Below are 15623 nucleotides of genomic sequence, written 5' to 3' on the forward strand. Positions count from 1 at the left end.
CAAATTGGAATAACCAGAGAACATATTTGAAATTTAGATTGGGTTTTTTTGTTTTTTTTGGGTCTAACAGGCATATTTGTGCCGCAAAATTTGTCAATAGTGCATAAACTTAGTCTGGATTGTTTGTTGGAAAAGAGTCTCGTGTCCAGGATGTTTTAGCGCTGCCGAGTGGCAATTAAAATGCTCATGCTGACCAGCATGAGTTAGATCTGGCATTGTGACACAGCCCGTGTTATAACTATCACGCATCTTTCATTGCTGCTGACAGTATCGATGTACGCTCAGTATCAAGCAGGTTTTAGATCACTCTGCCTTGTGCTTGTGCATATCTTTACAACATCACAGCCTTATCCATCCTCGCATGGGACCACACCTTATCAGACCGGCGTGTCGGCACCGGCTCCTTCAATCAAACGCACGCAGGGTGATTTTTCTTCTCCCCCGCACCCCCCTGTCGTGTTCATTTTACCATCTGGCTGACTTGTTGACGTGTCCTCCTTTTTGTCCCGTCGCCTCGTGTGTCATCAGCGCTGACGTGATTACAGTTAATGGCCTGTGCTATATTTAGATTTGCCTGCTTTCTGCTTTAGAAAGCAGATGTTTTAGCACGGTTGTTTTCTCGTTGGATTCCGCTTGATGATCTCGGGAAGGTCAGGACGAGGACAGTAATGACGGTTAAGATGGCCGACAAGGGAGGAGGTGCGGATGAAAATGAAGGTGACGAGGGATGAAGTGACCGCTGCTGACTGTGTTCGACTTGGTTCCTCCGCAGCCTGAAGCTCGAATGTGACAAGCTGGCCAGTGAGAAGTCGGAGATGCAGCGTCATTACATCATGGTGAGTGAAGCCAATGTTTGTTTGTTTGTTTGTTTTGTCTGAAGGTCAACTGTGTCAGGCTCTCAGTATACAAGTGTGCAGTAATTTCTGTCCATTAAACTGACTTTGATCCGACGGCTTTTGCTGCCTTGTTTGCTTTGTGGCTAGCTGGCTTGTTGCTAACGCTGGAGCCGTTGCTAAACGCTGACAAACAGGCAGCGTACGATACAGTGTCAATGTTTTTTTTTTTTTTTTTGAAGCGCCCTTAATAAGAGATTGAACATTATATCAGGACATGTTCTTGCCACGAATTACTTGAAGGCCTGTTTGAGCTCTACTAGAGATATGAGTTCAATTCATTCCTTTCACTCCATGCTTGTAAATCAAAACATTTGTTTCTCAAATCATCTTTCCGCAATGAAATAAACAGAAGGGCCAATAATCCACAGTGTGGTTCTCGGTTCATGGCGAAGTTTTGTCCCAACAGTGGCAACGTAACCCGACTTTCGATGTAAATCAAAATGCATCGTAGTATGCTAACCCAGTTGTAAACTCGCAGAAGTGTAACACCTCTAGCCTTAAATTTTATATATATATATATATTTAACATCCATCAACCACCCGCATCATGAGTAGTAATGTTGTATCTTAATACGGATAATGCCTCCCACCCCGAGCGTCTTTTGACGAATTACTTGTACCCTGTGAGTTGAACAACAACCCTGCTAAAATGGTGCAGTGTTTGTCCAGCTTGAGCGTGTGTTTCGCCAGTCTGATAATCAGTTGATCCAACGAGCTAATCGCCCAATCCCCCCAAAAACAAGATCTCAGTTGAAATAGAGCACACGATAATCCTCTAAATGCTCGCAGCCCTTTGTCTCTCCTCTGTGCTCCCTAAACAACCCGCTCCCCCTCCTCCTTCGTCCTTTTTGTCTCCCCACATACATGTTCTCACACACACACACACGCGCGCGCGCACACACACACACACACACACACACACACACACACACACACACACACACACACACGCACACATGCTCCACCTCGGGGCTAATCTCATTGTTGCTAGCAATGTAGCTCTGTGATGTTTTGCCTCTAATTGATCCTCTGACTGGCTTTAATCTCATCTAATCTGCACCGCCACACTGCTCCCTCCACCATGAGACGCACAAACACTCGCACACACTTAGAGGCCTCCCCTATGTCTGAACGCACTGAGCTGTGCTCACACATACCGCAGTCAAACGCAAAATTATGTAAAGCGTGTTATTTCGTAAAAGGTCATTTTTTTTTCCTTTTTGCCCGAAGCCAATGTGGCGCTTTAGTATCACATGTCTGCCCAAATTAAATGTGGCCCAATGTGCAAGTTGCACTGCGCCACACCAAGTGCTAATATGCTCTTACTACAATGACTGTGTGTATTTGCTTGGGTTAAGCCTTTTTTTCACCACAAAATTGTAATTTATCTACCAATAGTTTCTGAATTACTTTCATAAAACAATTGGGTTGCGTACACAAGGTGTGTAGGATGCAGTCAGTACATTACCCATTTGTGGTTTACTATTCGCAAATTCACCTCTTCATGTTTTTTTTTTTTTAAACTTGAAATCTAATCAGATCAACCCTGTACTGCGCTTGTGGCATTACCTTTTTGGCCTTTCTTTTTTTGTTACGTATGGAGGATATTCAGACATAGTCAACACGCTCATTGAGGGACTGGTGAATAAGATTTTCTGTCGCTTGGATTATTGGCACAGTCGAGGATTGAATGCGTCAGCACTGCCCTAAACTAGAGCTGATGTTTGCTAGCAGGCTAGCCATTATGTTTCGCTCCAAAACAAGCCAACAAAACATTTAACACATAACTGAGAAAATTCCTTCCATGAACCTGATCATCATGTTTTGCTTCTCAGTCTGTCCTGGGGCCTATTGTTAAGAAACATTATCATATTGTCTATACAGTAGTTGTCAGACAGCAAGAGTTGCTTACTGAGACTGACTGATGGGTCGAATACTCCACATCCCCTTGAATTTTTTTTTTCCTACGATTTAAGCAGTGTAAAAGGAACATGTTTTGTGTATGTTGTATTGAGCGGGAATGTACAACATAATGCTTAAAGCCTCCCTTTTCAATCACTTCTGCTAGCAAGCCTGGCCTTGTATCAACTCACACATACAAACCCACTCACGCATTCACACACACACATCCACACCCACAAAACCTTCTCTAATAGCATATCAGGTTGCTCCCCCACCCCCCCGGTAGGCAGCACCTCCATTTCCCAAGCGCTGTAATTACTTTAGGGAGCTTCCACACGGGCCTTGTGTGCTACACTGAAAAGCACAGACAAAATGTGTGTGTATGTGTGTGTTTGGTGTGTGTGCGCTTGTTTGTTTTCCAGTCACAGAGCCAGTCCCTCCTGCAGACTGAGTGAGTGATTAACTGGGTTTACGCCTAGAGGGTGGCCCTCTCATTAACACACACACACACACACACACACACACACACACACACACACACACACACACACACACACACAACACAAGTGCATTGTGTATTGTCGCTTCTTTTCTTGCTCACATCCTGTTTGCTGTTTGTATCTGCTCATTTTACCAAATCGTGACCAGGATGTCGGGTGCTCAAATGGGATCGCCGATGGCCAATTTGGACATGAGGTTTACAAAATGGACATTCCTGCGTCACGTCTTCAAGAAAAATGTTTTGTGTCACAATATTGTTGCCTCCTCACATATACAGCGGTACATCAACATCCGAGTGACCCATCTAAGGAGTTTTTCAGACTGCGAGCCTTCATTCCATCGATTTTTCTCGAGATGTCGGAAGCATACCTCACAACAACCAATAGTTTGGTGAATAATTCACAGTTCTTCAAAAAGGAAGCAAAGTGCATGCTCTGTTAAAGTAAACATAAAACAAATAGAATTACATATTGTGCATTTGACTACACCACATCATTTTGACGAACTAAATTCTACTAGCTTAATGCTAACGCATTGTAAATCAGCATAGATGGGCTAATGATGTATGTATGTATGTATGTAAGTATGTATGTATGTATGTACAGTATGTATTATATTGCCCGCTGGTGGGTGGCCAAAGCACCTACACTGGAAGGAGCAGCACAATGTCCATTGAATTGGGAATTTCTTCATTGTGAGAAAAATAGTTTTTTTTTTTTTTTTTTAATATATATTAAAGCATTAAAAATATGAGCGGGACTGGTGGAATTCCTTACATTGTATTTATGATGTTTTTTGTACAGTACAACACTGTGGAGTGTTATTTTTCTTACCTGACAAACATTTTCCTTGTGTTTTTTTTTTTTTTTAACCCTTTAATTCAGAACGTGTCAGCGGCGATAGTTTTCGCGGCGACACTTGTCGGCACCGACACGTTCAGATTTAAAGGCTCAGGTTGTAAAGGGTGAAGAAGCTGGAACCCATTAATGGCCTTTCCATTCATTTCAATGATGAAAGATTGCTTGAGATAGGAGTATTTTGAGTTACGGGCATGGAATGAATACAATTCTTGAGTCGAGGTACCAGTGCATATCAAAACGTGTTTGACGCTAAGCTAAGAGAACTGTCTGTCTCTTCTTTCCATCTAGTACTATGAGATGTCCTACGGGCTCAACATTGAGATGCACAAACAGGTGAGTCATTGCTTCATTATATTGTTGGTTTGGAGAGCATCTTGCATTTGCAGATAGATAGAGCTAAGTGACCACTAAGAAAAGGTATGACTACCTTGTCCCAACCCCAACATTGCACTCATTATTTTTAATGCAGGATTTGGACTTTGAACTAAGAAAGAGAAATTGCCAGTCTGGTCCTTACTCACCATTATCCAATATCAGTAGTGACACACACTCAAGAGGTGTAAAAAAGGAGCCCGGATGCCCGTAATCCAACTTGCAATGTTTACGTAAAGGATTGCGGTAGTGTGTTAAGATAAACAAGGGATGGGAAATAGCACTTTCAATAGTTTTCAAGAGACCGTTTTTGTCGATTTGCCACTTCAGGATAAAGTATGGAATTGGTGGTGTAGTGTTACATGTTTACTTCCTAACATGCGGATGCGCGGGTTAAATTCCCTGCTAATGCCTTAATACCCAACCCGGACACAAAATGGGTGCTTTGTGTCAGGAAATGCGTCTGGTGTAAAAACGGTGCCAGACAAATCATGTGAATGACTCACTGATGTGGCCCCTGAGTGGACAAGCGAAAGTGTTAATTTTGCTGCATGCTTTGAGTGGCCAAATGTCAGCAGTCCAACTTGAAATCTTAACAAGAAGTGAGATTCATTTATTTTCAGAAAAATGCAGGTTTGAAAATGGCATTTATAGATTTTTTTTTAATTACCAATTCCCCCTTTAATGTTTAAACATCATCTTGTTAATTTTGTCATTATACCAGTGCATACAGTATTTGTCAAAAATGGACTTTGTAAGCATTTCTCTTCCAGTGAGAACCAGTAAAGGAACACTAAAATGCTTTTTACCAGACAGCAGTAATTGTCACTGCTTTTGAGACTATTTTTGAGGGATATTTGTACAATCTTAACACACGAGAAAGGGAAAGAAAATCTTTGCTTGTCAATTACAGGGAACCAAGGTTTAGGATGCGGAGGGACTTCTCACCCGTGCTTGCTCATACGTCAGCTGCTGTGGCTGAAGCTTGCGGAGTAATTTATGCCTCGGCTGCAGGAGGGAGGAGAATGATTATGGACCTCATCCGTTCCCTCAAAACACACATGCGCATACAATCTGCATGATGATTGACGGCACACACTGGCAGGCATATGAGGAGAACCATGTCGGCTTTGACTAATGGACACATGCGAAAGATCGGCGGCCCCCATGATTTAAACCACTACATGTATATGCACACGGCTGATGTAAAGGACTGTCATGCATACGCACACACACACACACACACACACACACACACACACACACACACACACACACACACACACACACACACACACAAGGGCTGAACAATGAATCCAATTCAAATCGAAATCACAATACAGTGGAATGCAATTTCAGTATTCGGCCGGTCAGTAGGCTTTATTTATCCATCCATCCATCCATTTTCTGATCTCCTTTATTCTCACAAAGGTCGCGGGAAGTGCTGGAACCTATTCCAACTGTCTTTGGGCAGTAGGCGGGGGACACCCTGAGCCGGTTGCCAGCCACTTGCAATGCACACAGAGACGAACAACCATCCGCGCTCACGCTCACACCTCGGGACGCTTTTGGTGTTCCCAATCAACCTGCCATGAATGTTTTTGGAATGTGGGAGGAAACCGGCGTACCTGGAGAAAGGCACAGGGGGGAACATGCAAACTCCACACAGGAAGGAATCGAACGCGGTACCTCTGCACTGTGAGGTCGACGCACTAACCAGCCGACCACCAGGCCGCCCGCTTTATTTATTTATTTTATTGATGTGTGATTTATGTCTTTATATAGTGTCGAGATGAATTCAGTGCTTAAGAAGCGCAGTCCACAGGTTTTACATATGAAACATGAAAATGAATCGATAATGCCACAGATTTGTTTTTACATTTATTGTTATCTGATTTTTGTGACGTCGTAGTGAACGCCTAAGACTGCAACACCCAAGTGTTTTGCGAGTTAACAACTCATTGATGCAGATCAATAAACTGTCTTTCGCAATTAATCCGCGGTTAATTAGCTTTTATTTTGCCGTCAGCCTAACCTGCAACGCCAACACATTCATATACAATAAATCCGATATTGTTTAAAGTGACAGGTCCATTTCTCGGTTGTGTTTGTTAAAAGATAAACAGGAAGAGGATATTGCAGAAATAATCTCATGTTAAATCTATCTCTTTTATCTGGCTGGGATGACACCTTCGGGGGAAGGGTGTGCTGCTGCATACATGTGCTCACTTGCTCGTGTGGTTTCTTTTGTTCTCTTCTGGGGGTGCTATGTTGTGTGTGCGCTCGCGTGAGCATATTGGAGATATTAGTGTGTCAGCCTGCGTGTGATTTCTTTGTGTGAGTGGATGCAGAGAGGCGCTAGTTCCATTAGAGAGTTGAAATGGAAGGGGACGTGCGGAAACGAGCACGGAGGAGCGTTCATGTCCTAGGCCCATTGTGCGCCGACACCCCAACCCCCTCTACCCGAGCCCATCCCTCGCCACCTCTGACTCTATTTCCCGCCTCACATTCGTTCCCACCTTCACTCACTCGCTCATCGTCTCCTCCATTCAAGAAAGGCTTCTTTCTCTCCTCTCCGGCCGTAAACTCTCGTCCTACCTTTCGCACCTCTTCACATTTTCTTTCCGCCCGTCGCAAGGTTCGAAGTCGGCGGTGTGTTTGCTTTTCCATTTTCTTTCTCAGAAGATCTTGGAAATTTGATTCGTGCTATGAAATGAAAAACACATGCAACGGGACCCTCAACGGCCAACACAATCCCTCCGAATTTCAAAACAACCACTTTTATCTGACTGAACAATAGAAATGGAAATATTAAATTACAGCGTCGCATGGTGTACAAGTGAGCAGCATATCTGTCTCGCAGTTCAAAGATCCGGGGTTCAAAACTTGGCTCAGGTCTGAAAATTTTGAAATTACCACACCAGATATTACAGGACCCTTGACTATTTAAGTCGTTAGCCCAATAGCATCATTTACAGTCAATTTTTATTTACTCTCAAGTACAAAAAAAATCACCAATATGCTTGCTAATTTTTTTTCTCCCTTTTTCGTGTCACCAACACGGTTGCCCGTGGGCACCAGCTAGCATCTAAAGACCACATAAGCTGCCCACGGGCCTGTTCTGAAAATAGCTTGCAAGTAAGGCGATTGTGATTTTTGACGAAGGTTTCAGAAGAAAGTATTTGGAAATGTAAACACTGGCAAAGTGCATTAGGAATAAAGTGTTGCTGATTGGTATTTATCGGGCTCGTAATTATTGTGAGAAACCATTCACATGATCAGTGTCTTCCTATGCTTTGGCCGCCCTGATCAATATTTTCTAAGTTCCACTTTTTAAATTGAACAACTGAAATCAATTCCGTTTTCCACCATATTCGCATTTATTGAGCTGCACCATCCATCACTCATTGCAAGTGCGTGTTGTAGTTCACGTGACTCTACTTGAAGATGTGCTCCGCTTTGATCCCCCTTGTGAACAGCTGCCTTTTTACAGTTAGGGCTTCTTTAAATTGACCAAAAAAAAAAAAAAAGCAGCAGCAAAGGAGTCTCCGAGCGGAATTAACGATCCTTGAAGCGTCGTGTCCATCCAGCTTTCGATGTCCACTTTTCTTCTTTCCCGATGCGTACGATATTCCCGCTGTCAGACGCCTCAACAACACTTGAAAAAGTCTGCCAGAGAACAACGAGTAGAGAAAGGGAGGGACGAGACAACAAAGCCTGCGAAGATGACAGGGAGCGAAGATAAAAGCGGCGGGAAAAGTGGAATATTTGTTAGCGTGCGATGAGTCCCAGGAAGACGTTTTCAAGATTGTGTGCGTGTGTGGGAGCCGAGCAGAGCGCCTGATTGGAGGGGGAGGGGGTGGGGGGGGAATCGTGCTCTGCATATCTAATGACTGCTACTCTCGCCTCATCTCGCCGCCGATTATGCTCTAACACCATTAGCGCTCATTTGCATATCTTGCTCGGATTGGGTGATTAGCAGCCAAATGTGATAATAGACCCGTGTGTGAGGACGATAGCAGGGATTGTGCACAATTAGTTTGTGTGTGTGCCACGTGTGTGAAAGGGGAGGGTTTGAGAAGGTCATACCTGCTGTTGCTCACACGAAATGAGCGTGTGCTTGGAATCACAAACTGGCTGTTTTCATGTGTTGAGGGTTGAAAGGTTAAATCCTGGGCTATCTTCTGGGGTTTTTTTTTTCCATTCTTTTCAACACACCCTGTGAGAACACCATCAAAGATGTTATGGACTGCTTCTATGCGATCGTTGCAGCCTAAAAATGTGTTTAAAGCAATGCAGTTTTGGGCAGGCAACACATTGGTGTTGTGGTTAGCCTGTCTGACTCGCAGTTCGCAGTTTAGATCTCAATTTGCATCCTGTGATTGGCTGGCCACCATTTTACCTGGAAAGATTTAGATTTATTAACATGAAAACTATGACTTAAGTGCGTCAACCTCACAGTGCAGAGGTACCGTGTTCACTTCCAGCTCCGGACTCCCTGTGTGGAGTTTGCATGTTCTCCCCGGGCCTGCGTGGGTTTTTTCCGGGTACTCCAGTTTCCTCCCACATTCCAAAAAAATGTTTGTCAGGTTGACTGAACACTCTAAATTGTCCGTAGGTGTGAGTGTGAGCGTGGATGGTTGTTCGTCTCTGTGTGCCCTGTGATTGGCTGGCAACTGGTTCAGGGTGTCCCCCGCCTAGTGCCCGAAGACAGCTGGGATGGGCTCCAGCAGGCCCCGCTACCCTTGTGAGGAAAATGGATGGATGGATGGAATATGACTTTTCATTTGGAACATAATCCACCCATCCATCGATTTTCAACACCGCTTATCCTGAACAAGGTCGCGGGGAGTTGCTAGAGCCTGACTTTGTGCAGAAGTCAGACTACTTTTTATCTTAGAAATGTGCTTTTATCTTGGAAAAAAATTGACTTAAAAAAATACTTTTATCATGAAAAAAATGAACAAGAGGAGGTAAATAAATGTCACAAGCAGCTAGCGCGAGAAGCTAACGTAGCAGTCTTCGTGTTTACCGCAGGTTCCGACACATGTGACCCCAATGCACGAGAACGAGTCCACCGAAGATCTAATTTACATTTTTCAGAGATTAGGTCAAGATGAGGCTCTCAAGCCAACAGCAATGGGAACAAAAACAGGAAGTTAGAAACTGCAACGTGATCAAGATAAAACTGTTTTAGTGAAACAACATGTGGCTCATTGCTTCAGGTTATTTGTGCTCTCTTTGTTCCATGTAGCCTGTAAACAATTATGATCACCTGATGGCTCCCGTTTTTGCAATTAAGTGTGATAGCAGCTGTCCTGTTAGTCATCAGAACTTGTTGTAGACAGAGTTCTAAGCATTTGCGCTGTAAAATGTTTCTTCATCCTTATTGGAAAGACACCTCGTGGTGTTTCCTTACAATATAATATAGAAATTTTTTTTAACAATAACACCCCCCTCCTTTTTACTCCACAGGCTGAGATTGTGAAGAGATTAAACGGGATCTGCGCACAAGTCCTCCCATACCTGTCTCAGGAGGTAAACACACACACACACACACACACACACACCGATGACCCTCAGGCCAAGACCCTTCACATCCGGGAGTGAGATCACTCTCATTCCCTCCTCGTTACTTCTACACCGCACTGACCCCCTCGCCTCGCCATTCTCAATTTCCCACCCCCACCACCGATCATACGTGTGTGTGTGCGTGTGTGTGTGTGTTCGCATGTAATAATAAATAGCTGTGTGCTTCAGATAAGCTGGGTTCTTATCTAGCTCACGACCAGAGGGTTGACCGTCACCCATTACTTCACACCATCCATTCACTGATGTCACACCGGGCTTTTACCGTATGCATGTGCGTGTGTGTACGAGCGTGTGTGCGTGCGTGCGTGTGTGCGTGTGCGTGCGTGCGTGCGTGCGTGCGTGCGTGCGTGTGTGTGTGAGAGAAGAGCTGAAAGGTGTCTGTGTGTGTGTTTTTGGAAGATTGATATTGATCCAACCCGTCCTTCCCCTCTTTCATTGCGTTTCTCCTTTTTGGTGCCACCCCCACCCGTGTGCAGCACCAGCAGCAGGTCCTGGCAGCCATCGAGAGGGCCAAGCAGGTCACCCCCCCAGAGATGAACTCCATCATAAGGGTAGGATGATCCGGCACGCCCTGTGGGCTTGGCGAGCGCTTTATAATTGCTGCGATAGTGCATGTCATTGTCATTTTTATTCTTTTTATTCCATGTGTTATTTTTTTGGGGGAGGTGGGGGTTGCAGGCTCCTCTTAAGAATTTTTATTTATGAAAAAAATATACACTGCATTCTCACATTTTTTAAATCTATCTGTGCTGTAATGTAATAATATTCTTTTCTCTTGAAAAAAAAATACATCTTGATTTAATTTAATTCAGGAAAGTTCCGGCTTTTTTTTCTCAAAAATGTCAATTTATTCTCATAATAAACTACCGATATTTATCTGTAAAAGTAAAACATTATTTTCATAATATAAAGACTTTTTTTCCCATTTACCCATGCCTTTAGTTGGATGAAATTTGACTTTGTAATTATTTTTTTCTTTGAAGAAGAATATGACTTTTCCCACATTGAACTATTCCATCCTTGTCGGGATGTCACGATTTAGAATTTTATTCTTGTCAGGAGATCATGATTAATAGATTTTTTTATTGTAAAAATAACAACAAAAAAACGGACTAGCTCCATAATACTAAGACTTCTATTCTTACAATATTTGATTTTTTTTTTCTTGAATATATGGCATTTTTTCTTTCACTAAAAATTATGATCCTAGAACATTGGTGTCTTTTTCTTCGGGGAAATATTTAGATTTTATTCACAATATTCAGACTTAAATTTTCCCGGAAAAAAATAATCGGAATTGATTGTGGTGACACCACGCGTGATCCCGGCGTCTGAACATGTTTCAGTCAGTTGAGATGTCAAAAGAGCAGCGGTGGCCATTAGTCTTCCGTGGCTTTTGGTGACGGCTGCACTTTGATGCATTATTTAGAAACGCGACGTGTGTGAGGATCAGCATGCACATGCAATTTGTCAGTCAGCAAAGACTCTTGTAAATGTCTTTGCTTATGCCCATTGATGTTGTACACATATTCTCTGTGATGTGATTTAAAAAAAAAAAAAAAGTCTGAATGTGAGTAATGTGTGAGCATAGGGCTGGGCAACGCATCCATAAAAATCAATTCAGATTGAAATGAACTGAAATGCTCTCTAGACTTTGTAAATGTGGTTACATTTTTTTTCAACTTTTCTGTAAAGAAAAAATGTGAACGCATATTTTATTAAACCAAGCACATGTCCGATTTTTCCAAAAGGTATGTTGGGCACACACACTAAAACAACACCATCCCAAGAGTGACGCATGATGGTGGCGCTATCATGATTTTTTTTTTTTCTTCTCAGTTGTACCTGGGGCTTAGTCAAGGCAAAGGGAATTATGAACAGTTCCAAATATTAATCAGAGTTAGCATAAAGCAATCATGCTTGAGCTAGAAAGCAAACATACTGTACGTCAGGAAAAGCCTACTAGAACATCTGAACTTTATTTGGCGTGAATCATTTACTTTAAATGAGTTTGAGTGTGATTGGTTGATACAATAGCCTGACTGATTGATTAATTGACTGATCGACCAATATTACCTCATTTAAAATTGTCACAAATCTATTTTTTTTTTTTTTTTATCTTTTTCGCAATTGGTAGTTATTACACATCACAAGACAAGACAGAAGCCCAACAAATATTACAGAACAAAATATTGTAAAACAGTTCAATGTTCTGCCTTGGCCGATTTATCGTTTATCTCAATGATATGATGCCAAATATGGCAAGTGGCCTAAAAAAAAAATCCAGATCGGATGTGCCCCAGTTATTACTGAACAAAGCCACATTGAAATGATCTTTTTCACTTCAACCTCTTGAAAAGATGTTAAAATTTCTTGTTGAGGTCACAGGTCACAATGTTGGTAGATAGTTTTGTTACATCACAAAAACCTGGCATTTGATCAGGGGTGTGTAGAATTGATTTATTTTTTTTAATATCCACTGCATGTTCGAACCAAAAAAAAGAAAAACGATATTGCAGCTGGACAGGTGTAGATGAATTTTTCTGTGAATAGCCGAGAATTGGTTCCACAGAAAAAAAACTGTCAGTACATTTGTGAAAAGCGAACCGTGAATAGGAAATGTGATTTTTGTTTAAAAAAAAAAAAAAAGAAAGAAAGAAAAAAAAAACTATTTTGTCGCAAGTCCTTATTGCCCAGCCCTGTTAGCGAGCCTTCTTTGTGTTCTATTATGCATGATCCATTAGCGCCTTGGCGTCGGGGGAAATTGCGTTGGATTCTCTTGATGCGCATATTGAGTCTAAGTGGCGTGCGCTTGTGTTCCGTGTAGCAGCAGCTCCAGGCCCACCAGCTGTCTCAGCTCCAGGGCCTGGCGCTGCCCATGACCCCCCTGCCGCTGGGCCTGAGCCAGCCCAGCCTGCCCGCCGTCACCACCTCCTCCGGCCTCTTCTCCCTCTCTTCCCTGCTGGCCTCCCAGGCACAGCTGGCCAAGGAGGAGAAGGCCTCTCGCGACGCCGCCGACAGCCACCGCGAGGAGGACGGCGACAAGTCTGACTAAGCGGTGCCCCTCCTCGCCCCCGGCCTCTCTCTATCTCTCTATTTCTCTCTCACTCTCTTGAGGTTTCAACGCGGAGACAGCCCCCCCCCCCCACACACCCCCCGACTTTCACTCTTCTCCACGGAGACAAAATGGCCTCCCGAGTTTCTCACCAGACTCCGAATTTCTTCATATTTTCATGACTCTTTTTTATTGAATGTTGAAAAAAAAAAGCTTCAAGCTTCATGCTCTTTATTTCTCCTTCCTTTTTTTTCCTTTCTCCTCCACCTGCCTTTTTTCTTCTACCTACATTTATCACGACTGGCGCTGCGTTCAAGACTGCTGGGAAGTAGGGAGTTCCCACCCTCTATCCCCCAGGCATTCCACCGGAAAGTAAATAAACAATGGGCAGTCATTATAATGGCTTAATCAATCCGTTAATTGATTAATCATGTCTTCAAGTGAGGCACAAAGGAGTGCACTATGGATCGCATTCGTAAAACACGGATGTTAGGTTTAGCCAAGACTCTAAATTGTCCTTAGCTGTTAATGTCTGTTTGTTTACTTGGCAACCAGTCCAGGTTGTACCCAACCTCTTCTCCAAAATCAGTTAGGATTGACTCCAGCTCACCTGCAACCCTCATGAAGACTTTGAATTAAGGCTGAACGATTTTGAAAAATAATCTCGTTGTGATTCCCCCCCCCCCCCCCCCCCCCCCCCCCTCTTTTCTCTACTTTATTAATATGTGATTGTTTTTTTCAAGGTCCTCCTCCCATACATTTTTAACAAACGCTAGCAATAAATTAATCTGTATCACACATTTAACAGATTTAGGATGCATAAATGTACTGGTACGCCGAATTAAAAGCTATATACCAAAAAAAAACAATTAAGCCCACCAACTAACCAAAATTAGCATTTTTTTCTTCCCAAATTGCAGCCTTTACAATTTGAAAATTTCCTTCTTCCACATTGCGATGTCAATTTGAATTTGATCAATTGCTCCTTTTTTCATGCAGAACAAACAGCTTGTCGGAAAAGCCCCTTTCCATTATAACCAATACATCTCATTCAGATCATCTGATGGAATTTACCTTATATCTGAGATTGGAAATGTCCGTTTTCCCCAGTTTTCTTGAACGCAGCAGACATGGTAAACACAGGAGTTGTTTGTCTGGCCTGTAAAACACACTTAAGTATCCTATAAACTTTTTTTTACCCCCCCTCATGAGATTGCACGTGTCGGAATCTTTGAACTCTTCTGCAACCCAAAACAGCAGCACCTACAGAAGCATGTAAACAGCCCTGGAGTCGGAAACGGGTTGTATAAATGTCTCATTTCATCGACGGTGTTGTCCACCCAGATGGACTTAAAAGATTAAGAGTGATCTTGTTTGACATCTTGCTAACCAAAACAGTAGCACCTACAGAGGAGGATCTAGCCTTCATGTAAAAGGCAAGCAGGGGGGTCAGTGTGGAAGAGGCGCAAGACCTTAGATGATGGTACGAGGGACTATTAGGGTCACACTGGGGGAGAATGAGAAGAACGGATTTAGTTTTTTTTTCAACTCATAAGATCCTGACTTTTTTTTCTTTTCATAATATTGCAACTTTTTCTCGGCAGTTATTCTTGCAAAACTGCATAGTTGTCATCTTTTTGTCTCAAAAAATGTGATTTGTCATGGAATTTTTTTCTCTCAATACAATGATTTATTCTCAAAAGAATATATCACCGAAGAAAAAAAATCGGATCCTTTTTTTCCCAAAAACATGCAACCATTCTCATAGTATTTCTTTCTCAAAAAATATGTCCTATTTAATCTTAAAGATTTTCTTTATTCTTGTACAGTCTTTATCCAAGAAATACGACTTACTGCTCATATTGTCTTTTTTTTTCTTTTAAATTACTTTCCATCTGAGAAAAAAAGTTGACTTTTGGCGCCCCCCCCAAAATATGAATTTATCTTCATTCCATTTATTGACTACCTTAAAAAAAGTGACTTTTTCCCCCGCTCTTGATTTTACAACTTCATAAAAAATTGTCTTATCCAAAAAAAAACCTGATAACATGATAAGCTGTCCACTGTGGTCACCGCTGTCCCTGAAAGGGTTAAAATAAACACATAATCAAACTTTCTCTCAAAAAAATAACACTTTTTATCTTTCGGAAAGTATGACTTAATTTACCACTTTTTCTCTCAGAAATATCCAACTGTTATTCTGACAACGTCAGCCTCATCATATCGGTTTGTTCCTTTTCAGTGTAGGGCTAAGGCCATATGATTCAAAAATGTCTCATGATATTTCATGTCAGTCGATATCGATATGGATTGAAAAAAAATTGAATTCACTGGTCAATTTCAAGATTAGGAGCACTATGTGTTTAGTAGGGCTGGGCGAATCACAATATAGGTGTCTGATGTTAGTTTCTCAATAGTTAATTTTTTTTTTCATATCCAGAAAAA

At 42.3% G+C, this 15623-nt stretch overlaps 1 protein-coding gene across 2 annotated transcripts in view; it reads left to right on the forward strand.

Annotated features, from left to right (window-relative positions):
* The window catches only part of tle5 (TLE family member 5, transcriptional modulator), a 31042-nt gene extending 15419 nt beyond the window's left edge, over positions 1–15623 (forward strand). Inside the window, exons 3-7 of one of the 2 annotated variants that reach the window (XM_019896605.1) lie at positions 773–836; positions 4448–4492; positions 10007–10069; positions 10600–10674; positions 12954–15623. In XM_019896605.1, the coding sequence (XP_019752164.1) occupies positions 773–836; positions 4448–4492; positions 10007–10069; positions 10600–10674; positions 12954–13178 (472 nt within the window). In that variant the 3' untranslated portion in view covers positions 13179–15623. Of the gene's footprint in view, positions 1–772; positions 837–4447; positions 4493–10006; positions 10070–10599; positions 10675–12950 lie in introns of both variants that reach the window. The other variant, XM_019896604.1, reaches the window with a different exon arrangement.

Source organism: Hippocampus comes, unplaced genomic scaffold, assembly GCF_001891065.2.
Source record: "Hippocampus comes isolate QL1 unplaced genomic scaffold, H_comes_QL1_v1.1 scaffold22, whole genome shotgun sequence".
NCBI lineage: Eukaryota > Metazoa > Chordata > Actinopteri > Syngnathiformes > Syngnathidae > Hippocampus > Hippocampus comes.